This window comes from Caenorhabditis briggsae (assembly GCF_000004555.2).
Source record: "Caenorhabditis briggsae complete genome, chrIV, whole genome shotgun sequence".
NCBI lineage: Eukaryota > Metazoa > Nematoda > Chromadorea > Rhabditida > Rhabditidae > Caenorhabditis > Caenorhabditis briggsae.
Genome location: NC_013487.2, coordinates 5,952,084 through 5,978,756, shown reverse-complemented (window position 1 = coordinate 5,978,756; position 26,673 = coordinate 5,952,084). Strand labels below are relative to the sequence as shown.

Sequence of the window (26,673 nt, the reverse complement as noted above, 5' to 3'; positions counted from 1 at the left end):
TTACTTCTTCAGGATTTTTTCATTAGTATTGATTAATACAACGGACACTTTCAACACATTTCTGACCCCAAATTTTTCCAAACAAAATTTATAAAAATTTGCAAAAAATATCATTTCTGATTGCTCCATGTTTCTAGGATTTTGTTAATATTTCGATTTTTAAAAACTAGTTTTTTTTACTGTTTCGGATTGTTCTTGAAACTCCATGAGTTTCTGGAAATTTTTTTGGGATATCAGCTTCGGGAATGCATGCTTTTAACCTGTTTCTGTAAAGCTCAATTTCTCTAGCAAAATTTCTGAAACTCCACAAAACATGATTTTTGATTGCTCCAAGGTTTTAAACATACATAGGTATTTCCATATGCTTTGATGGTTGAATTAGCATTCTGAGAAAAAGTTACGATTTCCGTTTCTTCAGACCGACCGGACCAAGCCTATATTTGACAATTTTACCATACAATCTGAAAGTTAGGAGACTATAAAGTTTGAAAAAAACTAGCATGTTTCACTCGCAAAAATTACTGTTACAAGAACCTCTTATTATCCTTTTCTTTCAAAACAATAATATTTGGACGTTCTCTAAGGTACATATTATTGCAGTAATGGACGAAATCACAATCACAACACAACCCAAATCCGGTTACGTAATTCGAAACAAGCCATTGCGTCTTCAGTGTCGAGCCAATCACGCAACGAAAATTCGCTTCAAATGCTCGTCGAAATGGGTGAGTCTTTGAGAGTTCATCAAATTTGACTAATTAGTTTAAATTTTCAACTTCTCGTTTAGTCTTTGCATCTATAGTCTCAGTATCTAAAACCAGGATTACGGTAGTTCTGTGATTTCGCAATATTTTCTTCAATAAGAGTTTCCATCCATCTTTTTTCCTAAACATTTTGTCTCCAAATGTGTCCCCAAAGATTCATGGGACCCTTTTCTCTCTGAGTCATCAAACCGCCAAAAGTCAAAAAGTCATATTCTTCTGTTTGCCCATCATTTGCCCACTAATCTTTATCACCTTCTTCTTCTTCTTCCTCTTTCCGCATATATACACATAGTTCCTTATAATAATATTTGGTTTGAAGATTATGTAAATCGAGAGTATCCTCCGATTGAATTTGATTTCTTGTTCCGAGATGAACGAAATTTCGAAAATGAGAAATTAAAGAAGAAGAAGACAGTAGTTAAAAGGCGGAAAGAATAAAAAAGAAAGAACAGATAGAGAGTGGACCGGTAATGAACATTTTATGATGAGTAGAGGACGGCAAAATGACAAGGTTTATGACAAACGGCGTGGTCAGGTAGAGATGAGGATCCTTGTGACTAGATATTTGAAGGAAAGTTCTAGGGGCTGAGAAGTTTGAAATTTTCGCGGTTTCAGAAAGTTATTGTTAATTGCGAAATTGATTTTTAATGTGTCAATCGAAATAATTTGGTAGTCCCGAAGCTGAGAGTTTGGCCAATTTTCTATAGGAGCTTCAAGGGTTTTCTAAATTATCATGTTATCAATTTCTCAAAAAAAATTTTAACGGATTCCAAAAGCTCCCACAAACTTCGATGTTTCGAGAATTTTCAGTGAGAGTTCCTTTTTAGCTTGGGACATCATCTGAAATTTTTTGGAATGATTGAAATAATTGAAAATGGGAAAAATTGCATAGTTCCAAAGCGGAAAATTACTTTTTTCATTGGCTTTCTAGTGGATCTTCAAAGTTGATTTTTAAATTATGCTTTTTTTTTTAATTTACGGTTTCGAAAAGTTTATAGGAACTGTTATGCTTCCTGAAGTTTCAGTAGTAATTCAGTCTCTATATCGATAAAAGTTTTAATTGGAAGCTGAGGAATTTTCTGAAATCTTCTGAAACTTTCGGTATTTTGGATAAACGTTTTCTTGTAAATTTTCCGCAAAAAATCAGCCTTTCAAGTTTATGCAAAAATAAATTTTGAACTCGACTAGTTTTCGGTTTCAAATATTCCACAAATTTTGTTATTGGAAGGTTTTTTCAGTTTTTTAAGCGATCGAATATAATGGTACAAGGTATAAAAAGTTGAGCTCTGGAAGAAAAACACCGGTGGTCGTGGCTGAAGGTCCCAACTACCGTAACCTACAATATGTTTATTTTCCGGATTTATTATTTCAATTTTCGTGCGTTTTCAGTCACTATCAAAAATTTTATTTTCCTACTTTTTTTGGTGAAAAAACGCAGACAAATTGACGAAAAGCAGTGAAAAAAATCGCTAAAATAATAACATTTTTAGGTTACTATAGTAGGGACCTTCGGCCACGTCCACCGGCGTTGCTCTTCTACAGCTCCAATTTTTTTGACCTAGAATAATATCACAGTCATCAGAATTAAAATTCAGGAGTTTTTTTCTGGAATTTCTGGTTCTCTAAACAAAAGGTTGTACTTCAATTTTTTTTTCAAAACACATTTTTCAATTTTTCGAAAAAAGGAATGTTGGGCTTGAGTTTTTCCGGTTTCAAATATAATTCTTTGTTGATGTAAGGATTTCCAATTTTGGGAAATCCTTCTGCTGGTGAAAATATTTTCGAACAGAAAACCTTTCCATAAAATCGTTCAAATTTTGTTAAACTCAACATTGTTCCAATTCAACTTTCCCATTTTCTCCAAATGTTCCAAATGTTCCAATTCGAAACAAAAAAAGTTGGACAAGACTTGCTCTCAATTTCCCACCGGGTACAACCCGACACGAACGAACCCCATTCCATTAGATTACAAGTACACCCTTAGAACCTTTGGAACCTTTTTCAATTCTGGGTTCCATCCGACACAAATCTCTTTTTTTTCTCAGTGTCATCATCACATTATAAATGTGTATACACTTTTTGATCAGAAGGGATATTTGTGCATTATCTCCTCGAATTGAAACATCTGGAAACTGTTTACACTGGATGTATTTCTCAACAAAGTGTCAAGAAAAGAAAGTGTATACAAATCCCAATACTGACCGGTGGGTATCCAACATGTGTTAGAAGAAAAAAGGAGACAAAAGGAGGGAGTCCTTGGATAGATAGGTAAAGAGGGTTCCAAAAACACTTGAGAAATAGAAGGACTGCCGATGATTTCTTTTGAGGTAGAATGGGAAGGCGGTAATAGAAATAAAGAAACCATTTAGTGCCGGAAGTGGTAAACAAATTAGTTACGGTTTTTATTGTGCTCCCGGAAAAATTAGCGAACATTTTTTAACCGTTTCTAGTGGTTTTTATATTAATTTTGAACTCTAGTGATTAGTAGTTCTGCCTTATTTGTGCTGAAAATGGTTCGAGATAAAAGATTTCGCTTTACGGTAGAGCCTCTAATACAATGACTTCATACCAAATTTTAACTTTTTTATCTCGGTTCTTGTCAAAGATATAAAAAAGTGATCAACTGAGAAATTGTGTGTCATAACACCACAAACATTTTTTCATTTGACAAAACTTTGATATCTTGCATAGGAGCCAAGATAAATTAGCTTGAACATCAACGTGTGGAGTCCCTTCTATTACAGGTTTCACGGTATAAATATGTCTAATAGAGAGGTACATAGCTCTACTTGATAAATAAATTTCGGCTACATTAAGCTTCTGTTTCATATAAAACATTAAAGCTAAATTATTTTACCTGATATTAACTCTTTTTTCTCTATTCTCTCCTAGTCCTCCCTTGATTATCAATGGTTATGCGGGTATTATTGTCGAATGATCTACTCATCTACCGAATGATTATGCTGATGACTTGATGTCAACTGATTCTCTCTCTTCTGTCTCATTCGATTCATGTCCGTTCAGATAGAAACAGAAGAAGACAGGAAAAAGAGAGAGAACGATGACCGATTTGCATACGAACAATACCCAACGGGAGATAGGGAATAGTGATTCATTTCATTTACCCCTCCTTTTCATTTTTGTCTTTCTTTTCAATTTTCACATGGTTTTTCAAAAAGTTTTGAATTCGGGAGATTATGAGGTTGGATATGATACGGGTCAACTGATTTTTGGGTCGTTTTGAAAGGGAAACTGTTTGTAATCTTCAATGAATTTTGAGATAGATGAGAGGGTTTGATGAAAATTTTGAGGGGTTAGCCAGTTTTTATCTTCATCTTTTGATAAAATGGATGCATTTTAATGTTAAAAAACATGGTTTTGAAATTAGAAGCTCCCAAAACGTGCTGATTTCTAAAGACAATACGATTTCTTATAGTTTTTTTCAGCTTAACTACTGATATGGTCCCTTTAGTAAAATTGTAATCAAGTTTTAACTTTTAATAGCTTTCTGAAACTGAAAATTTTGAAGAAGTTGAAAAAATATTTTAATAAGTCATTATTGTCGAAACAATTGTAGTCTTCTTTAAAAGTTTCTGAAACTTTGAATTTGTGCAAAAAGAAAGAACAAAGCAATTAAAATATTTTAGCAAAATCTTATAGATGAAACTGGAATTCAAAAAAGGGCTAGAAAAAAAGTTGAAAAGTTTTCAGTTCCACATTTTTCTCAAATAAGTGAATACAATACTTTCGCGTTTCATGTGACATTCGTATTTTCCAATTTGCCAAATTTTTGCTGAAAATTTCAGCTAAGATTCATTCGAATTTATTGATACAAATCTCAAAATCAGGAGTTCTATGGTTTCACAAACATGCTAAATTCCCTTACCGTAAATGCTCTAATAGGATCCCACCCTATATGTTCACTTGGAGCTCAATTATCTCAGTTCCTTTGGAAGATATCTGAAAATGTGCAACTAATAAATTATTTATCATAATATTATCTTCATTTTATCAGTTGACAGAATTTTGATACCTCTCATAGGAACCGAATTGATCTCAAAGTTCACGAAGTATAGGATGGCTTCTATTGGATCTTGTTCGGTATCTGGGGATTCGGAAATTGTTTGAGCCATTTTGATAACTTTTTTCAAAATTCTGCAAAAAAGAAAAATGAAATTTCGGTTACATATTTTTCTGAAATAAGCACACATTTTTGTTTTGCGCTTCTGGTGTTGCTTTAAATACATCTCTAATCTATTTTTCAAATCCGAGGAAAAACCTTTTCCAAGATTTTCAATTTTTCAAAATTCACTGTTTTACGGATTTCTATGGTCTTTCAATTTTCAAATTTTCTACACGGTCATTAGTTGCTGTCCCAAAAATGTTTACTCAAGCTCATCACTCTAAAAGCCGCTACCCCCTTGAAACCAGTGAACCAATTCTAATTCTATCAATTCCTTCCCCTCGTTTTTCAATCCGTTTCCCCTTTTTCGCTACTGTTACCACCAACTTTGCCACGTCATCTCTGACAGTTTCCAATCATTTCCGTTAGTCACTTTTTACTCAATGTCCACACAAAAATGTCCTTTTTTGTACCAGGAGAAACCAATTCGGCATTCATACACCTCATAAATCAAAGTGAAAAGAGTCAGGAATTCTCGTGGATTGCTCACTCTCTCAGAAGAGAAATAGCTCGTTTTTTCTCGTTGGGCTCATATCCTTTGTGAAAAAGAACCACAAGATATACCGCCAATCGGTTTTCATTTTTATTTTTTGAGGGAGGAGGATTGGGTTTTTTCGTACAAAAAGCTTTCATTTTGAACATTTTCTGTTTCAATATGTCATAATTATGAGAGCTCATTTTTAGATTTTTTTTCTGCAGTTATCTTGATGTACCTAAACTTTTTTTTTTCATTTCCCCTCAGCCTCCTAAATTCTTGCAGCAAAAAAAATATAGAAACACAAAAATAATACATGGACGATTTGAAAGGAGCAAGCGAAATAAAAAGAAACCTTATAATTATCCTCCTCGAGAGCCGACCACCCCATTTTCCTAGGGAAGGGAAGGAACTAGAACCAGCAAAAACTAAAACAAAACATATTTTTGCTGGATTTTTTAGTTTTCGTATTACCTTGGATTTTTCGTTAGTTTTTTCGAGGAGCATGTAGTTTAGCGGTCCTTTCCTTTCTAATCTTGCACAATTCTTAAATTGAAGAAATATCATAGTTTAAAAACAAGTTTTTTCTGTTTCAATAAGTCCTAGTTTGGCAACCATTTAGTCTTTAAGCTGTTAGTTTGGCTCCCGGACGTTTCGCAACCGGCAATTTCGCAGCCGCGACATTTCGTAGCCGGACATTTCGCAGCCAGACATTTCGCAGCCAGACATTTCGCAGCCGGACATTTCACAGCCAAACATTTCGCAGCCTGACATTTCGCAGCCTCTGATAACGTCAGAAAATCAGAATTCCAAGTTCTTCGGTTTTGAAAAAAAGTATATTTTAATGTCAGAAATTGAATTTTCGAAGAATTCGGCTGAAAAAAAAAATCAAATTTCAGCTGAAAAAATAGCAAGCAAGTATTCAATCAATTGAAAAATGCTAAATCTTTATTGTTATTCAGAATTTCTTTTTAAAATTTAAGATTTTAGACAGTTGGGATTCTAGAAGAAAAAAAAAGAAATTCTAAAAAATATCATAAAATTGAAGACTTAGCAGTTTTCAATTGATTGAATACTTGCTTGCTATTTTTTCAGCTGAAATTTGATTTTTTTTTCAGCCGAATTCTTCGAAAATTCAATTTCTGTCATTAAAATATACTTTTTTTCAAAACCGAAGAACTTGGAAATCTGATTTTCTGACGTTATCAGAGGCTACGAAATGTCCGGGAGTCGTTAGTTTGAGTGATAGCGAAGCTGACTAGCAACGTAAAAATCTTCACAGGAGGTGACAGTCTTTGTTGACCAAGTTTATCTCGTTTGCTGTGAAAGATAACAAAAGATTGTCAATTGACAAAAAAGTTTGATCTTATGAAGAACGTTTTCCAGTTAACTACTCTTTGATATCTTCTACAGGAAGCGAGACAAATTGGATCAAAGTTGACATTCTGTTCTGAAACCTCGAATATTATGCTTTTTCTCTCCAAAACCATTCCTTCTCGATTTTTTAGTATCGTAAATAGGATTTTTAAAGGACGAGTAGTCAAACAACTGTTTCTAAATATGCCGACTGGAGATTTAACAATTTCCAAGTTTTTCTGTTTCGATGACTCTTAGTTTGGCAACGAGCTAGTTTCAAAGCGATGGGAGCTATGGAAGATACAGTTTTTTGAAAATTTGATAGTACCGAACCGTAAAATTTACCGAATTTCTCTCGTTCCCTGTAAAAGGCATCAAAAAGGTATCAATTGATAAAACATTTTGGAAAAAATTATGATGAACGTTTTGTTAGTCGACAACGTTTCGATATCTTTTACAGGAAATGAGATAAACTGCCTCAAAGTTGACACTGTTTATTATTTAAGTCTCAATATTTCACCTATGCTTCCTGCTCTGTAACCTCAATCATTAAACAGATTTTTTAGTTTTTGCGTCAACGAGTAGCCAGGCAATCCTTTCCAAACGTGCCTTTGAGATTTATCAAATTTCAAATTTTTCTGTTTCGATGAGTCCTAGTTTGCCAACAAGTTAGCTTCAAAGCAGTACATATCCCGGTTTGGACCCAATATTATTCGTTTTCTGCAAAATATATTAAAAAGTAGTCAACTAGCAAAATATTTTTAATATTAAGATGAACGTTTTGTCAGTTGACCACTTTTTGATATCTGTCACAGGAACCGAGACAAATTGACTCAAAATTGACATCTGCTACTATTAGAGTTTTTATATTTCACCTATACTTCATGTTCTGAAAACGCAAATATCTTCTCTCCAATCTTCCATTCTTCCAGATCGACGACTCGCGTGTCGAGAAACAAATCGGAACCGACTCAACATCTGGAGTTGGCTACGTTGACGCCTCCGTCGACATTTCCAGAATCGACGTTGACACTTCTGGGCACGTCGACGCCTTTCAGTGTCAGTGCTACGCTTCGGCTGACGACGATCAAGACGTTGTTGCTTCGGATATCGCTACAGTACATCTTGCATGTGAGTTCACTCGAAACAGTAGAACCTAGTAGTTGGTCTAGTTTTTTCGGAATTTTTTGGAGTATTTGAAACAGGGAAATATCTTGAACTTTTGACTAGGTTTGAAATGTTGAATTTACAATGATAATTCGCTATTTGAAATGGTTGGGGATTGTAAAACTTCATTTCTGTTCGACTTCGGATCTCTGTCTGTTTTCATATATCGAATCTGCTAATATTACGAAAGTGTAATTTTTTGCTGTTTCAAAAAGTTTTCATAATATTTTTAGAATTAGCCCTATCGTTGCACCTTTTCCATACTTACTTTGTCATACTTTGCATGTCAATTGTCAGGTGTGAAATTCATAAATTTATGTACACAACTTGACATTTGACCCATCTTTCTCTTTCCTCTCCCAACCTTTCTTCTGATTTCGCCCTTCTTCCTTCTCACCTGATTAATAGCTAAATGTTTGTTGTGAGACGTTGTCTGCGTCTCTCCGAATCCAATGATCTATCATCGGCATGCCAAATCTTCTGGTGATTTATCCCATCTCTCAGTACCTGACTCTGCGCAGGAAAGAGAAGAAGAAAAATAAGAAGAAGAAGAGGAAGAACACCAGTTGGCGTCTACTCACTGTTTCTGTGCATTGAGTATTCAAAAATTTAGAGATTTCATTTGTTTCTTGAATTTTAACTCAAAAGAAGAGGAAAACTCAATAAGTTTGAAATCACTGTACAGATGTTGTCAAATCTCAGAAACTGTAATTATTGTGAAATTTTCAATTCAAAATTCTGCTACGCCCTGATTACCTCTGATTGATGCTTCCAAAAACTTCACTGAGTCTAATAACTATTTGAAACTGTAAACTTTTCGATTTTCCTGGTACTTATTATTTTTCCTAGCGTCGTCACCGCCCGTGTAGAAAAGAGAGCTAATTGAATTCTTTTGTACTTTCCCCCCTACTACAAATGTCTCTCTGCGTCTCTCATCACCATTTTTCTTCAAAATATTTTGTACATATTTTTCCACCAAATGTACTGTTCAGAATGTATAAAACTTGGACAAGAATTTTACGAATTTTCGGAACATTTTTGCTGTTTCGAGAAGGCTAGAAATGTAACATGCTCATGAAGGGATATTCCAATATTTCTGTTATTTTAATATGACTTAACTGGGTAAAAATCAGCACCTAATAATGATATATCTTATTTTTAAAACATTTCACCTTATCCCGTTAATGTAGGTAATTTAACCAGAAACATTTTCTCATTTGACAACTTCTTGATATCTCTTATAGGAATTGAGATATTGGAGCTCAAACTAGCAAGTATAGGGTGACCTTCTATTAGAGTTTTTTCGGTATACTATTCTGATTTTAAGCATTTCTTTAAATTTCTGAAAATTTTACTGCTAAGCAAAGTAGCCTAAACAAAGTTCTTATTTGCTAATTCTCTATTTCGGAATATTCTTGTCCGTTTCAGCTGGTTGGTCTAAGTTTGAGAGCCTTAATCTTTTTATTCCATTTCCTCTTTAGATTCTAGTCAGTGGTTCTTTTTTTATCAACCGTGTAAATCCATAACCTTCCCTCTCCTGTCCATCGTTTGGGCCATAAAGCCGACATGGCCGTGTCAAAAGTTATGAGAGAAGAGGAACGATACTCATCGTTCATTCCTCTTTTTCTTCAGTCACGTCTTCTCCTATGCCATTCCATGTTCTTCTTATTCTTTTTGCATGACCCAATGGCCGTATAAAAGATTGCGCAATTGATAAAACAAGAAGAACGGGCGTTTGGGGAAACGGAGCAAAATTGATGTATCTACTAAAAGACGCTATCTGTAGGACATCTTCAAACATGCACTTTTCCATTTTCGAAACGCAAATTTGCATACAATTGTTCGAGAAAACAACTCTCTGGGGAATTAGGGGTCTTGGAAATGGGGCACTCATCTGTTTAGTATTTGTATGTTTTTTTGGCACGATATTCACATTGAGTGGTGATTTGTTTATATAATTGGTATTGATGACAGGCGATTTGTTTAGATTATCTATTACAGTTAGAATCTCGCGCAAATTACGGTGTTTATACTTTTTGGTATTATGGGAAAGTCGGATTTAAGGTAGAGGGGTTAAAAGTTTTTAGCTCTAAAATTCATCTGAAATCAGAAAAAAAATCGTTAATCAAGAGTAAATCGGTAAATTAATTGCCATTTGATGCGTGCAACAAACAGTTTTGACTTTAGACTTCATTCTGAAATGCAATTTTGGAAACAGAAAAAAAACTCAGAATCGCTGTACTTCCTCTAACAGAAGCCCATCTAAACTATCAACTTTGAGCTCAATTATCTCGGTTCCTAGAATAGACATCAAAAAGTAGTCAACTGACGAAATTTTCATTGTACTATCAAAAATATTTCATCAGTTGACACATTTTTGTTATCGCTTACAGGAACCGAGATAATTAAGCTCAAAGTGTAGAAAGTCAAAGATTGAAAGGCATTCTATTAGAGTGATACGGTAATATAATTTTTACTTTTTGATTCATATAAAAATCTAAAGGAAACAAGTTTGACTTTGGACTTCGATCTAAAATGCACTTTTGAAAACAGAAAAAATGTTTGAACTATAATAAACTCTTCCGGCATCCCTATATTTTGAAAGTTTAAAAAATCCAAAACTCTCCTATTATCGGCATAAACGTTTTCAAAACTCCAAGAAATACCCGAAACTAACAGTTTCCCAACTTGTCACTGATTTGCCACATCATTCTGACATTTGCTACCAATTTTCTCTTCTCACTATTTGCCCACCTAATTGCTCTCTTTCTCCCCAGTGTCCATCATAATTTGACATTTCCCCCCTACCAAACAGTTTTTTTCCCAGACCAGCATTGTTTTTTCTTCTTGGTCCACCACCTATCATAAACTTTATGACAGTCTGTGTGTGCATTTACCTGTTCCAATGTTTTTGTTTCTTTCGATCCCTCCTCTAGTATCCTCGCCTCATCCATCAGACTCCGCCCACTTTTCCACCCAACAATGACACCCGGGTCATCCAAAGAGAACGGGAGGAGTAGGAGGTCTTCTTTTCACGCCTCTTTTTCTCTTTTGTTATTTTTTTTGTGGATGGTCTTTGGGGGTAGGTGCAGGTGGGCTTGTTTTTCGGCACCTTTTTTGTGTTTTTGATTGGAAAGTTCAAATTAAGTACTCTTTTTGATTGGATACCGCCTTATAAGTTTTGTGGGAATTTTTATTATGAATTTAAAAAATAGGGATTTTCAAATATTGGTATACTTAACTTTTTGTATCATTCATAAAACCACCACTTCATTCTGCAAGAGTCATAATAGTCTTATTTTTCAGACTTCATATCTCAAACAAAATAGAAACTGTAATTTTTGACAATTTCTAAACTTGCTCGATTCATAAAAATTCAAGTGCTACCAAATTTAACTTTTTTGAAGATACAAATGTTTCAGAAAAATCATTAGAAATTTACTTTTAAAATATCAATTAATCTATATTTTGAAACGGTAAATTTTTGATAATAATTATGTTATTTCAGTTTCCGAATTTGTTTGGGAAATCATGAATTATAAAAATTCAAATGCTTCAAAATATTTTTTTTTGGATCCACAATATTCGGAAAACCATCAGAAAATTATTATGAAATTTCAATTAATCTATATTTTGTAACAGTATTTTTTTTTGATAAAAATTCTGATAAACGAATTTTTTGTTTTGTTTGGAAAATCTTGAACTGACATTTTCATAGCTGTAGACAGAGCTCTACGGTTATTTTGCAATCTTTGAATTTGTGTAATTTTTTATTGAGTTTAGTAATTTTCAATATTTTTAATTATAAAAATTTCTAATGCTTTAAAATTCGGGTTTTTATTGACCTTTTTTTGGGTCTTTATCAAAAAATTACTATAAAATTTTAATAAACCAATATTTTGAAACAGAATTTTTTTTGATAGAAGTTCTGATGTTTAAAAATTCAAATTTGTTTGAAAATTGAACCTTCCAAATTTTAGTCCTCAAAGAAACTTATTACGATTGTTTCCCGAATTCCATCAAACTCCTCTATGGAACTCTTGAAACCGAAACTTTTAAATCCATTCCTCCACTCTCCCATGAAATTTCCATAATCCCCCCTTCTCCTCTTCTCAATTCCCCCTAACTTTTTCACCCCGAAAACCTTTTCCCCTGACTTTTGCCATTTCTCATGATACTCTCTCCAAACTGACTCCAAAATTGAACACACCGAGATCAAGTTACTCCACCCTAAACGAACAAATATAGTAAATATAGTACAAATATAGTTCTCTCCTTCTTTTCTGGGGAGTGTTCAATATTCAATGAACATGCTGTCTACTAGATGCGCAAGTGTTTGACACATATGTCCCCGGTTTTTATATGTATTATTATGCATTGTAATTTCCGTTCTTTTTGGGGTTCGGGTTCGCCTATCAGAATCCCAAAACCTTTTAGGCTCAAAGGGGTATATTATTTTTCAAATGTGTATATGATATCTGTGTGTGCCTGCTTACAACGCTTACCTCTTCTAAAAGAGCCGCCCTCTTCCTGTTTGCCTCTCCTTTTCGGACCCCCAAAAAGGTCAGGTTGATACAGCAGCAGCAGCCCTTCGTCCAGTATAAATGACATGATAAGTCAACAATGACACCAGCTAGTACAGGTGAATATGTACTACGTAATAGAGCAGTAACATTGAGATGTTTGAATAGGGGACCCCCTGAATGGTATCTATAGTCTCCCAGGGTGCAATACATTATGCAATTGGGAGTGATAAGAGTTATATAATGTTTCAAGGAAATCATTAAAGTGATCTGAGGTGATAACAATTAGTTACCAACGTACATGGCGTGTAAAGTGGGTTTTGGTATTGTTCCCGCAGACGATTAATAATTTGAGGAATCCAATTTTAAAGTTTCAACTTCACATTTTTAGTAGAAGCACTATAAAAATTCGATGTTGTAATTCTCTATTTAGAAATATTTTCACTATCAGAAATTTTCTAGCGATGGTCTCATTATTACAGTAGACTTAACATTAGTTAAGCACAGAACAAATTTCCATATTTACTCTAATAGAAGCCAAACCATTATGTGCACTTTGAGCTCAATTATCCCAATTTTTATAAGAGATATCAAAACTGGGTCAATTGATAACAAATTGCTGATATCATGACAAAAATTTTATCAGTTAACAAATTTTCGTTATCTCTCATAGGAACCGAGATAATTGAGCTCGATCCACTCTGTTGATCCACTCTTCTCCTCCCTGTTATTCAAATAGTCGGATTTTCACAAAAGGCTTTTCTCCTTGATCTCTCTTCTAATTCATATTCATATTTCACTTATGATGACCATCCCACACACTTATTAATATTTTTATTTTCTTGCGCGAAACGTGTAAGTGTTGCCAATTACTCCCCGACGAACACTTTCTTCTGAATCCAACAACCTATTCTTCGTCTTCTTCTTCTTATTGTTTGAACTCAACCCAAATTTGTATTAATACACACTCACACATTGTCCATGCGTTGTTTGTTCCTATATACGCTACCCCCGGAAATTCTGGGTGAACTAGCGAATCCGTGTTCAGAAATTCGAGAGTTATGTGGAAAGTTGGAAACTTTTTGAGGTTTCGAGTTACTCCTAGGTAGCGAAATTTAAATTTTCCACATGAGAAACCTAACTGAAGGTTTGTAGTTTGAAAAACTAGTGCGTAAGAGCCACAGAAGCTACAGGGTCATTAGGCCGGTAGAACGTTCTCAAGTGATAGCTATGTTTTCAAACTTGTATCCTGCTACCGTAATCCTTTGTGTGATTAGCGACTTGACCTATTGTCTCGCTATTACATAACTCCACTTATCCACTACTTATCCGCTATTTCCGTTGCCACGTCATACCATCCATATGTTCCCATAACAAAGCGATTCCAATCTCTAACAACCGTACCCAACCGACGTCATCACCCACCCATAATCATCGCTCATCGCTCATTCCTTCGTATGGAACTCTTTCTGTGTGGTAATCCGATTTTATCTCGATCTGTTGAATGTTCCGAGCGGTTGGGACTCTATGAATGTTGCGTAACTCTGTCAACAATTAGAGTTTCTTAGGACCAACAAGTCTAACGAGGTCTTCAGAGGGAAGAAACCACTTGAAAAACGTGAATGCTCACTCCCTCTATCCCAATCAGGCCCGATTTCTAGGGTGCTTTTTGAAAAGGGCGGGGAACTCTTTTATGTGTATATTTTCGGGTTTTGGGATAAATGAAATTTTGAGAAAAGGGAACGAAAAAGGGACCAAAAATTTTTCTCGGTTTCATAGTTGACATAATTTTTTGGTATTATTTCATTGAGATATTTCGTTCGTGTATGCTGCATCAAAATTGTTCAATTTATTATTTTACAGTTTTTCTTTGTACTTTGGCAAAACCTGTATTAGAAGGGCTTGACCTTATATTGTTCCGAGGTTCTTCCGGAGGACCCTTCTAATACAGGCTTAAGGGTAGTTCAATACCAATCCTAGCTCACCAATCAACCTAAACATCCTAAAATTAATGCTCGACTTTTTTTAAATAAAAAAAATTAAATGCTCGACTTTTTTTCCTATTTGTCAGTCTTCATCTTATCACAAAATGTATTTTTTTCAGATATGCGAAAGCACTTTCTCAAATCACCCGTCGCGCAACGGGTACAAGAGGGAACCACACTTCAACTTCCTTGTCAAGCCCCAGAATCCGATCCGAAAGCAGAAGTGAGTCTTCTGAATCTAGTTTCATGAATTTCCACTTTATACGCCTTCTGAAAAGTATTCTGAACCTTTTAGACCCTAGCCCCCTGATCTGGATCCACACCAGGAACATAAAAATTTGTATTCCTCCGGTTTCACTTTCTTTCTCCTCAAATCACACATGTTTCCTTTTCCACAATAACAGCAGGTGTGTGGTGCGGGAAACCAAGTGAAATCTGAGAAACATCTGGTCAAATAGAGCACACCATGGGCATAGACTTAATGAGCCAAGTGTCTTCTTCGAATGTGATTATGTAATTCCATTATCCCCCTCCCCATTCTCCTCATCTTCCATGTGACGCAATGAACGGAACAATTTAAGCCCAATTTTCTTGCAGCTCACCTGGTATAAAGATGGTGTCGTCGTTCAGCCAGATGCCAATGTTATCAGAGCATCCGATGGTAGTTTAATTATGTCCGCGGCCCGGTTATCGGACAGTGGAAATTATACATGTGAAGCGACGAATGTGGCGAATTCCAGGAGGACAGATCCAGTGGAAGTACAGATTTATGGTAAGAGTTTTGTAATAGAGAATCAGTAGGCAAGCGTACATCGGTTGGCAAGCGCACACTTTAAGCTCAATTATTTCGGCTGCTATAAAACATGGCGAAAAATTTTCAATGATGAAATTATTTATCATGATATCAGCAATATTTTATCAGTTGAAAAAACGTTTGTATATCTTATAGGAACCGAGATAATTGAACTCAAAGTAGAGTGGGCCTCTATTAGAGCAAATACGGTATACATTTTTGAAAGTTTACTGTTCCACTAGGCTTATCTAATTATTGTCAATTTGCCGGATCACTCGGAAGCGTATTTAGGGATCTAAGTAAACCAGTTTATGTCTTACCACCTCGTAATATATATTTTTCGTCACTTCAAAAACGCTAGAACGTCCTTCACACCCCATTTCTCCCAAACCCATTCTGACATGACACTAGTTCACAGAAGTACCTATTTTCTTATGTTACATAGATCCTCCCACCAAACTGAACATTTTTTATATGAAACAAGATCATAAGGAGGAGGAGAAGAAGATAGGAGGAACGATGTTATGTAATTGCGACTCTTCCGAAACGAAAAAAAGTAGTCAGAGGAGCCTGAATGTGCAAAACGACCTGGGGCGGCACATTTGAAAAGATTGGGAACAGGAGAAAGAAAGGGACACCCTATTACATAAGTTGTTCTGTGTGGCAGATGACTCGTGTCGATTCTTTTGTTGTTTAGAAGAGGAGTCAAAGAGTCATTGTCACCTTTTTAGATATAGAGAGACCGTACCTTTCTTTTTAGAGGGGGATTTACAACTAGGCCCGGGGGGGACAATATTGGGTAATAACCTTTGTCGGTTGGATTTCTTTTGTTTTTGATAGAAAAGTATTTAGCGAATTCTAGGATTTTTTGATTTAGGGGTTTCCAAACATTAAAAAAACTATATTTCACAAAACGTTTTTTTTCAAATTATCATGTTTCATATCTTGGTGAAAAACTAAGTTTATAGAAATAGTTCAATTCATACTTTCCACCCTTTTGAAACGTTTTAGATTAGTAACTTTTTAATGTAAATTTTAAGTTAAAAAATATTGAAATGGATTCTTACAATAACATAGAAGTGTTGAATTCTGTATAGGGCCCCCACACTGTGACGTTTGAGCTGACTTTTCTTGTCTCCTGTGCAAAAAATCAAAAATATGTCAATTGATAAAGTGTTTGTGATACCATGATAAACAATTTATCAGTTGACAACTTTTTGATATCTTTCACAGGAATCGAGATAAATTGACTCAAAGTTAAATGTTGGTACTTACATTCAAATTTTTTTTAAAAATATTTAAAAACCAAAACCCAATCATAATTCATTGATTTTCCAGTCGATGGCGGTTGGTCCGAATGGTCACCGTGGATCGGAACGTGCCACGTGGATTGCCCTCTGCTCCGTCAACACGCTCATCGGATCCGCGACCCACAATCAGTCCTACCACATCAGAGACGAACGCGAACCTGTAATAATCCGGCACCGCTGAACGGTGGAGAGTACTGTAAAGGAGAAGAAGAGATGACAAGGAACTGCAAAGTGCCGTGTAAATTGGATGGAGGATGGAGCTCATGGGGCGAATGGAGTGCTTGCTCTTCGAGTTGTCATCGGTTTAGGACACGAGCATGTACAGTACCACCACCGATGAATGGAGGGCAACCGTGTTTTGGGGATGACTTGATGACACAAGAGTGCCCGTCACAGTGCGTTTACAACTTCAAAATAGTAGTAATTATTAAGAATAGTGATTATTTTAGTCAATTTAAACCTTATTGAAACAGTAATGAATAATTAGAGAAATAAGAATACATTTACTGATGATGCAGATTTTTAATGTGATCAACAGAATGTTTAGATATAACTAGCCTAAGTTAGTTTTTTATTCAATTTAAAACTTATTGAAATAGTAATGAAAAAAAAATGTATTTTCCAGACTCTGCACCGCGGACTCATCCCGAATTGTGATCAGCGACACCGCTGTCTATGGATCCGTTGCTTCTATCTTCATAGTTGCCTCATTTATCCTTGCCATCCTTGCAATGTTCTGCTGTAAACGTGGCGGAAAGAAGTCGAGATCCAGTAAAACTTTGAAAATGACACCTGAAAAATCTGGAGGAATCTACTACTCTGAACCCCCGGGCGTACGACGTCTTCTACTGGAACATCAACATGGGACACTACTAGGAGAGAAAATATCGTCTTGTTCACAATACTTCGAACCTCCACCCCCACTTCCTCACTCAACTACGCTAAGATCTGGAAAAAGTGCATTCAGTGGATACTCGTCTACAAGAAACGCTGGATCTCGAGCCGCCCTGATTCAAGAATGCAGTTCTAGTAGTTCTGGATCAGGCGGAGGAAAACGAACGATTCTCAGAACCTCTAGTTCCAACTGCTCGGATGATGATAACTACGCAACGTTGTATGATTACATGGAGGATAAAAGTGTATTGGGATTGGACACTACTCAAAATATCGTTGCCGCACAAATTGATAGCAATGGAGCGCGATTGTCTCTGTCGAAAAGTGGAGCAAGGCTGATAGTGCCAGAGTTGACAGTGGATGGAGAGAAGATGTTGTATTTGGCTGTATCGGATACATTGAGTGATCAACCACACTTGCCACGTAAGTTGATGGATTCAAGATGTTCAATAAAAAAGTTAATTTTCAGCTCTCGAATCTGCTCTTTCCCCTGTTATCGTGATTGGTCAATGTGACGTCTCCATGTCTTCCTGCCACCATGACAACATTCTCCGCCGCCCTGTAGTCGTTTCATTCCGTCACTGTGCTTCCACTTTTCCACGTGACAACTGGCAGTTCACTTTGTACACTGATGAAGGAGCTGGATGGCAAAAAGCTGTAACTATCGGAGAGGAAACTTTGAATACCAACATGTTCGTACAATTCGAGCAACCTGGAAAAAAGAATGATGGTTTCGGTTGGTGCCACGTTATGACGAATTCACTGGCAAGACTTATGTTAGCTGGACACCCGAGAAGAAATTCATTGAGTGCTTCTAAAAGAGTGCATCTTGCTGTATTTGGTCCAATGGAAATGTCATCGTACCGAAGATCGTTTGAATTGAGAGTTTATTGTGTACCAGAGACTGGAGCAGCAATGGAGAGTGTATGGAAACAAGAGGATGGCTCTCGACTCTTATGCGAATCCTTTGACTTCATTCTGAACGAGAAAGGCAACTTGTGCATCTGCATTGAAGACGTCATTCCTGGATTCACGTGTGAAGGTCCTGAAGTCGTGGAGATATCCGAGACACAACACAGATGGGTTGCTCAAAATGGCCTCCATTGCTCATTGAAATTCCGACCCAAGGAGCACAATCCTCCTCCATTCTCAACAAGAGTCATAGTTTATCAGAAGGCCAGCTCCACGGAGCCAATGGTAATGGAAGTGAGCAATGAGCCAGATTTATATGATGCTACGAGTGAAGAAAGGGAGAAGGGATCCGTTTGTGTGGAGTTTCGATTGCCATTTGGAGTGAAGGATGAGCTCGCAAGACTTCTCGATATGCCAAATGAGTCGCATTCGGATTGGCGGGGATTGGCTAAGAAATTGCATTATGATCGATATTTACAGGTGAGTAAAAATAATTTCAGGTCAGATTGGAAAAAGTAGTTTTATGACAGATTAACACAAAAAAAACAAATTTCTGAAACAGAAAAAAAACAGAAGTTTTTCTAAACTCCGGATTCAAAAAGCTTAATTTAATGCTTCCCATTTTTCAGTTCTTCGCCTCATTCCCGGAATGTTCTCCAACCTCTCTTCTTCTGGATCTTTGGGAAGCATCATCATCCGGATCAGCTCGTGCCGTACCCGATCTTCTTCAAACCCTCCGAGTCATGGGACGACCCGACGCTGTGATGGTTCTAGAAAGATTCTTGTCAGCTTTCCCGCAAATTATTTCTCCCTAGAAATTCTCCTCAACTGTAGATTCTACGTCGTTTCCTTTATGGGTATCTTTTTTCATCGAAATCAATGATTTCTTCATTTTGCTCCATGTTTTATTTTTCAACAAAAAACCGGTAACGCACTTTTCAACCCCTGCCCCAATGAATGCCTGAGTTCTATGAACCAATTTTGATATTTTTTTGTCTGTAATTATTATTTTTCCCTACGTCTCTTTGTTGATTCTGGTCCATCGGTGTATGCTCTATTCGGTCGTCGCAATAATGAATTTTTGTATATTTTTTAATATGTAGACTTCGTGAAGAAAAAAGAACAATCTTGAGAACTTCACACTTATTATCAAAACATGAGAAAACAGTTTAAAAAATTTGGGACATTGAAACTTTCCTAAAGTTCCAAAACTAGAACCACTTGACTTGTTTCCGAGTGGGTCTTCTTCCTTCTTCCCGAACTTTTCACTAATTCCACTGAAAATCAAAAGTCAAGAGCCCAGAAATGTGTGTCGTAATATTTTCCTCAGCATTTCTCCATTATCTACACTATTTCTCTCTCCGAAACATCGTCGGGGGATTAGAAAATGTCAAAAGAAGACGACGGTGGCCCCCTTTGGTGTGTTCTAATCAATTCGAAATAAGTGGGTTTCGAAATTTTGGTTTTGGTTTTGCGTGAATTTTGAAAGTTTTGAGGAGAAGGACTGAATCGGAATGTTTGAGGGGTCCAAGGTTACGGTATTGACAGCATTTTTTCGGTTTCAAAATCTCGAAACTGTTTGAAGAGAACAATAAGGAATCTGATATTGAATTGATTGACTCGATTGAAATAAGTTATAAAATCTCAAGGAAAAAATATCAGACTATTCTGGAAATAAAAGAACATCGAAAAAATTCAAAAACTCAGTTTTCGTAGAACCTGTAATAGAAAAGCCCCACCACGGTCAAGTTTGTGCTCAATTATCTTGGTTCCTATAAGATATGTCAAAATTATGTCAACTGATAAAGTGTTTGTGATATTATGATAAACAATTTATCAGTTGTCACCTTTTTCATATCTTCCACAGGAATCGAGAAAAATTGGCTCAAAGTTAAAAGTTAGGGGCCTATTTCATGCAAGTTTTACGGTAGTTGAACTTTTAATTATTATCTCAGGTGCTATGATTTTGTCAACTAATGAAATGTGAGCTACATTTTATCAGTTGACACAATTGCCAGCTACATTTTATCAGTGGACACAATTTTGATAACTCTTATATGAACTGAGATAATTGAGCTCCAAGCGGTGCCGCTCGTCTAGTGGGAATACCGTAGTAAAACTTTTCGCAATTCATTTATAAATCTAAACTTACATCTTTTCTATCCTATCTCCAATCTCTTTTTCCAATCATTTTTCACTTGAAGCCCAACTCAAAGCACCAGTTTTCGAAACTCTCATTAATTATGGGTGAGCAAGTGGCTCATTTCTTGTTCCTCCCCTCTTATCTCAATTTCAAGTCGGTTCCTTTTTCTTTTCTTCAAACACTCATAAATCTTTTTCGTTGCTCCCATTTTGAGTGAAAGAGCGGAGGGGACACCAAAGATGGCGCAATGAAAGAAGACATTCCGATAGGAACAAGATTCGTCCGAGAAAATGATGAATTGAGAAGAGTTTGTGAGGAGGAAATTGAAACAAGAAGATAGAGAAGAATGGGTTTATGAGGAACGAAACGAAACAATTGGGAATTGAATATTTTGAGAATTAGAGAGTTTTGAAGATTTCCAAGGGACCAATTCCTAAAAGACTTTGAAGTTTATCAATTTTCCGAAAAAAAATTACGGTTTCCAAAAGTTGATACAATGTTTTTCGACGTTTCAGTGTTGATTCGTTCCGACAGCGAAATATGTTTTCCAAAATCCTCTGAAAGGTTGGGGAACATGAAAAAAATAATTTTCTCAAATTTTCGTTTAAGTACGCCTCTCGAGGAGCTGATGTCGTGGGCCTACAGTCTGAACCATCAGGTCAAAATGAATACTGCTACTCCAAAAACCATGCAACACATACTGTCAGCTTAGAGCCAATTTATCTCGGTCCCTGTGAAAGAAATCCAAAAGTGGTTAACTGGTAGAATGTTCATCATACTATCAGTAACACTTTGTCTGTTGATTACTTTTTGATATCTTTTACAGGGAATGAGATATTTGGGCTCAACGTTGAAGGTTTGGATGAAATTCTTTTAGAATGTTTACTGTAATTTTCAATTTCATGCCACAGATTTCCCAATGAAAGAAATACACAATTGAAAAAACTTTCAATGATTCATAATTCAAACTTTCGTACTTTTTCCCGAAAACTCCAACCACATTCCCCCAAAACAACAGACATTTTATCCCTTTTCATCATCATTCTTTCTATCCCCCATCGCACCAGCTGAGCTAACAGTCATTGTCATCACGCCAGTGTTCCCACCTCAAATCGCCCGTTTTTCAATTCTCAAACAGAACAGAAACTAGGAAGCCATGAAACTATTTTTCCTACTATTTTCCGTTGTTTTCGATTCCAACTTTGCTCAACTAATTTCGCAACAAGAACTTTTGGGAAATTCAGTTCAAGGAAGATACCAATACATTTGTGGATCAGACCCGTATAGATTTTATTCAGAGTTTCGTAAGTTGCTTATTTGTTTGTAGTCAATTTTTTTGTTGAAATTTTAACGTTTTCAGCATGCAACATGTATCCAGTTTGCATAAATGGAGGTTTCAAAATCAACGTTGGCTGCCAAGCTGATTATCAGTGTACTCCATACAGCTCTAATGCTGTTTGTGTTAGTGAGTGTTTTTTACTTATTTTCATAATTAACTTTTTTAAATTAAAAAACAATTTTTTTCCAGACAACTGTTGCTGCACAGTCCCTCGAATCATTGGACCTGATATAGTCACTACAACGAGAAGATTTTTCGATGATGCTTCTTCATTTTGTACCTCTATTTATATCGTTGTTGCTGTAGCTGCTTTGTTCTTACTTTAATTCCTGTTTTGCACTTTTTTTTCACTAAACGGGTCTTTGAATATATCGCAACTACCATGAATTTTGTAATTGTAGAAGCACATGTTAAATCAACGAACTCCTAAACGTTCAGCTTAAATATTGTACCACCAGCGTTCAAATAATCCAAGTCAGCTAAATTGGTACATATATAGCAAAACTGTGAAACATTATGTTTTTATTTTCAGTTACTTTCAAAAAACATGTGACGTATTCTTGAATTTTTATTTCTGTTTCGCGTAGCTTTCCCTAGAGGAACAATTCATTTCCATATGTTCACACCATAGTTGCAAAATCTCGGGCCGGCCCGGGGTACCTACAGACATTTTTTTTTGAATTTTTTTCGAAATTTTTTCAAAAATTTAGACAAAAACGACCTATTTTTCGACTATTTCATACTTTGTTAATTTTGTTGAGTAATGCAACCTTTTTTCCTTTTTAATTCAAAAAAAATTTCCCAAATTTTCATTGGAAAATTTTGAACAGTGATAGGCGGGCCGGCCCGAGAAAACTCGTCTGCCGGCCCGGACCGGCCTTTTGCAACTATGGTTCACATATGCAGCAAAAAAAACTTATTTTCTTCCAAAAAAAACTTATTTTCGCGACCTAAAACTTTCCGAATTTTCGCAACCTGACGACCAAAAAAAAGGTCGCCAGAATATGTTTTACAATTCGTAAACTTTCCTCGAACCAGCGGCCTCCCATTACCAGACGCCCGCGCTATATTGTCGAATTAAAAAAAGTGACACCTGAGAATTTGAAAACTTTTGCTTTTTTTGATCTACGAAAAAGTGCGGCAAAAACGTAATATTTCAGATTTTCGCCTCGTTCGAGCTACTTTCGCGTTTAAGTTTAGTTTTTTGCTGAAAAATAGATTCTAGAGATGCTAGCGAAATTCACATAAATAAATTTGTTATCTACAGTATCCGTTTTCGCTCCGCCCCCTCGTAAATCGACACGAGAGCCGTCTCCGAGATTTTCAGGTGTCCCTTTTTTTAATCCGACAATACACAACAGCGCTCAGAAGAGACGCAGAGAAACGGTCGCTCCGCACCTCCCCTTCATTGAAGTTTGAGGAGGAAGCGCGCACCACGCAACTCGTCGATATTACACACGTTTCACATAAGTTACGCAAACTGTTTAAAACAGTTTCGTAAACAACAACTGCTGGGACACCATTTAAAACAAATTCGCGACCTAATTCGCATAGAAATATCATTTGGGAAATGCTCGCCGGACACAGTGTATTTTCAATTGGAAAATGGCACTTTTCCCAATGAGTGGTTTGGTGGAAAAAATGCGTGCTTCAGCTTGATTTTTTTTGAAACTGAATATTTTTCGATGAGAAACACGAATATAATAGCCGCGACCTATGTTTTTTGCCTCCTAATACCAGTTTTGGCCGAATTTTTGCCTTGATTACTGTACCGATTTCCCAAATGTCGTTTCAGTCGAAAAATTCGCCCTTTTAGGTCGCGATTTTTTTTATTCTAAATATTTTTCGACGACAAATACGACTAGAACATTCGCGACCTACGTTTTTTGCCTCCTTATACGAGTTTCAGACGAATTTTCGCCTAGATTACTGTTGCTAATTTAAAATCGGTAAAAATAATTGTGTATATATAATCTGGAAAAATAATTGTGTATATATAATTTCCATTTTTTTTTGACACAATTATTTCAATTATCGTGAAAAAAAATTTCCTTTCGGGAAATTTCTTTTTTTCGCGACCACTTTTTCCAGGTCATTTTTCGCGACCTCAAATTCCCACATCTCCTCATGTGTGCATATGTTTCAAGAGCTTATTGAAAAAAAACGGAAAGTTCAGAACAAAAGCGCAAAAGTTGATTTCCTTGATTTTCACAGTTTCTCTTTTTGCGTGCTACCATCATTGCCAACAACCACTATAGATTATTGAACAGTTTGGAAACAAGATGAAAAAAAATTGTTCCGTATCACAAAAACCAGAAATTGGCGTTTCATAATATATTTTTCAGTTTTTCATTAATTTCCTTATTTTCAGTCTGAACCATCAGCAGGAACGCTCCAAACGATCGTGCATCTCGTGGGTCACCTCACTGCACGAATTGCCTGATTTCAGTTCCAAGAGTTGAACAAATTATCTTGAACTTCACAGCAGCTTCCTTCATAACCGTAAACTTGTTTCTAGATCCTACGCCAGCATTTCAGCTTGCTCCATATCCAGTTTCTCAACCATTACAAAGCCGGCCCCAGGCCCCAGGCCCCAGGCCCCAGGCCCCAGGCCCCAGGCTCTTTGAGCCCTTCTCCGACTCCCATCTCTGGAGTTCAGAGAAAGAGAGAACTGATTCTTCCCTTCATTTTACTTTTCCTTTATAGTACTCTCAATGAGGTTAATGGGGCATCTAGTGTCGTGGGTTTCTAAACTAATTCACGTAGTTAGAGAAATTAAAAAATTTACTTTTTTCTTTGAAAATATTTTTACCTCGCAGATTTCTTTTATAATTTTTTATCACGGTTAAATAACAATAAGATTTTCAATTTAGAAATCTGGTTGAAGTTTGCAGGTTAGGAGAAACGATTCAGGGTTTACAGAACTTCAGAAATTTTTTTTTCTGGGAGAGGGTCCGTCGGATTGCCTAACCCTATATTTTATGTAGTGATTACGCTTTGATAAAATAAGAAAATTGTGTAAACTGTCACACATTAGAAACATAACCAGAACCGTATTTTCTAGTTCAATAAGCTTTACCAGAAAATGAAGCAATAAAAAATGACAAGGGCTCGATAAATATCTAAACAAATACACCAATTTTTAGGAAACATGTTAATTAACCATTCTCAAAAACTCCTCTTCTGTTTTGCCCCAGGCTCCAAAACTGAACGTCTTCCCTTGAATTAGAATCGATGCCACACGGTTATCCGATTGTCTAACCACATATGAGTGGCTTATGATTGGATCCGTATCACCGATAACATTATCCCAATGGAATCTGAAAAATTATTTCTTTTGCTTAATTCAGAGCTATCCCAAAAATGAATCTGTTTTGTATACAACAATGGAAAAACAACTTACACTTGAGGCAAAGTGTGCGTTGGTGGTTGTTTGTTTGCATCAATATATTTTACCCCAATTATATTCTGCATTATAATTTGGTTAAATTCGTGCAATGATACTGTTACTTTCAAGTATTCGAGTTTGCGAAAGGCTTTTCCGGATTTCCATCTTTTCACGAAGTTGATCAAATCCCATATTTTGCATTTCTTGCATCTCATAAATGCCTGTTTGCCTTGGAAATGATTCAAAATATCAGCAGAAGTGTTGTCGGACTGTTCAATGTCGACGGATTCTGCCTGATAAAATTTGGATTCCGACTTGATTGATATCTCTGAATTCCAAAAAAACAGTTGAACCGATTTCAAAACGGGGGAAGAGGAGAAAAAGTTTTCAAGTTTTTGGGTGTTCGCAACGCTAGATCCGAAGAACATAAAAGTACAAAATGACACGTTTTGCAGTTGGGTAGGAATATAATAATGTAAGTCTATCATCTCGTCTCCTTTCCAATAATACTGCAAAGAACTTCCGAAGAAATCAAGAAAATAATTATGGACCGATTCGATTACAGATTCTCTGTCAGATTTGGGAACACATGCCACAGGATATGGATGGAATTCATTTTCGGGTAAGCGAAACGTTTTATTACGCGCTCTTGTACATAATCTGGAATAATAACACTTTCATGATATATTTTTTATTGTAACTCACCGGAAGTCAATTATCGTCCCAGATACGTTCAGCTGAAAATCGGGAATTCCCGTCTCCTCGAATTCTTCAAATATCATTAGAATGTCGTCATACGGTTTGCGAGGAATAAACGCACTTAAAGGGTTTCTTCCATCAGCGGCATACACAATTGAATTGATACTTTTCAATCTTCTGTTTTGTGAAGGTTTGATCAATTTTTTCATACCTTTAGAGACAAAAGAAAGTAGAAATAAATCTGATAATTTCATGTTTTGAAGTATTTCGTTTTGGATCAACCCCGGATACTTGGATAGAATCATTTTCAGTTGCTCTGAAATATTGAAAAGGTTGTAGAGGAACAAGAATGATGAACAAAAAAACTACAAACGATTGAGATAGGGGATGAATTAGAGAAGAATGGACACCGAGTGGCGTGGCAGATGACACAAGAGACAGGAGCCGTATGTAGTCCAACGATGAATGTGTTATTATGACCTTGAAGGGTTAAACGCACACTCTTTTCTTTCCCAAAGGAATGAACAATCAATAGAAGGAGGATTGATTATTTGGGGATCTTCTCACAATTAGTCTTCTCACAATTAGCACCTTCACTATAGTAGTCTGAATCGGGAATTACGATTTTTATCAAGACATACCATTAGATTCCCCATAAAACGAAGACTATTGTCGTCTAGATTAGAAACAGTGTTCAAATACTGAAAAATAGCCAGGAGCTTGAGTATTTATGCTTTACTGT

The 26,673-nt window shown here is 36.1% G+C and overlaps 3 protein-coding genes across 3 annotated transcripts; 2 read left to right on the top strand and 1 right to left on the bottom strand.

The window, feature by feature from the left end:
• Window positions 1-602: 602 nt before the first annotated feature.
• Cbr-unc-5 lies at window positions 603-19,177 on the top strand (the record flags this gene model as incomplete). Its single annotated transcript, XM_002633830.2, has 8 exons — window positions 603-725; window positions 7,711-7,909; window positions 14,573-14,676; window positions 15,051-15,225; window positions 16,585-16,951; window positions 17,182-17,873; window positions 17,920-18,842; window positions 18,992-19,177. The coding sequence occupies 8 exons, from the start codon at window positions 603-605 to the stop codon at window positions 19,175-19,177; spliced, it is 2,769 nt and encodes a 922-aa protein (XP_002633876.2).
• A 2,696-nt stretch (window positions 19,178-21,873) lies between these two features.
• Window positions 21,874-22,170, top strand: CBG19930 (the record flags this gene model as incomplete). The annotated part of the gene is made up of 2 exons (XM_002633831.2): window positions 21,874-21,970; window positions 22,034-22,170. The coding sequence occupies 2 exons, from the start codon at window positions 21,874-21,876 to the stop codon at window positions 22,168-22,170; spliced, it is 234 nt and encodes a 77-aa protein (XP_002633877.2).
• A 3,073-nt stretch (window positions 22,171-25,243) lies between these two features.
• Window positions 25,244-26,236, bottom strand: CBG19931 (the record flags this gene model as incomplete). Its single annotated transcript, XM_002633832.2, has 2 exons — window positions 25,244-25,892; window positions 25,938-26,236. 2 exons carry the CDS (start codon window positions 26,234-26,236, stop codon window positions 25,244-25,246), a joined length of 948 nt encoding a protein of 315 aa, XP_002633878.2.
• Window positions 26,237-26,673: the final 437 nt, after the last annotated feature.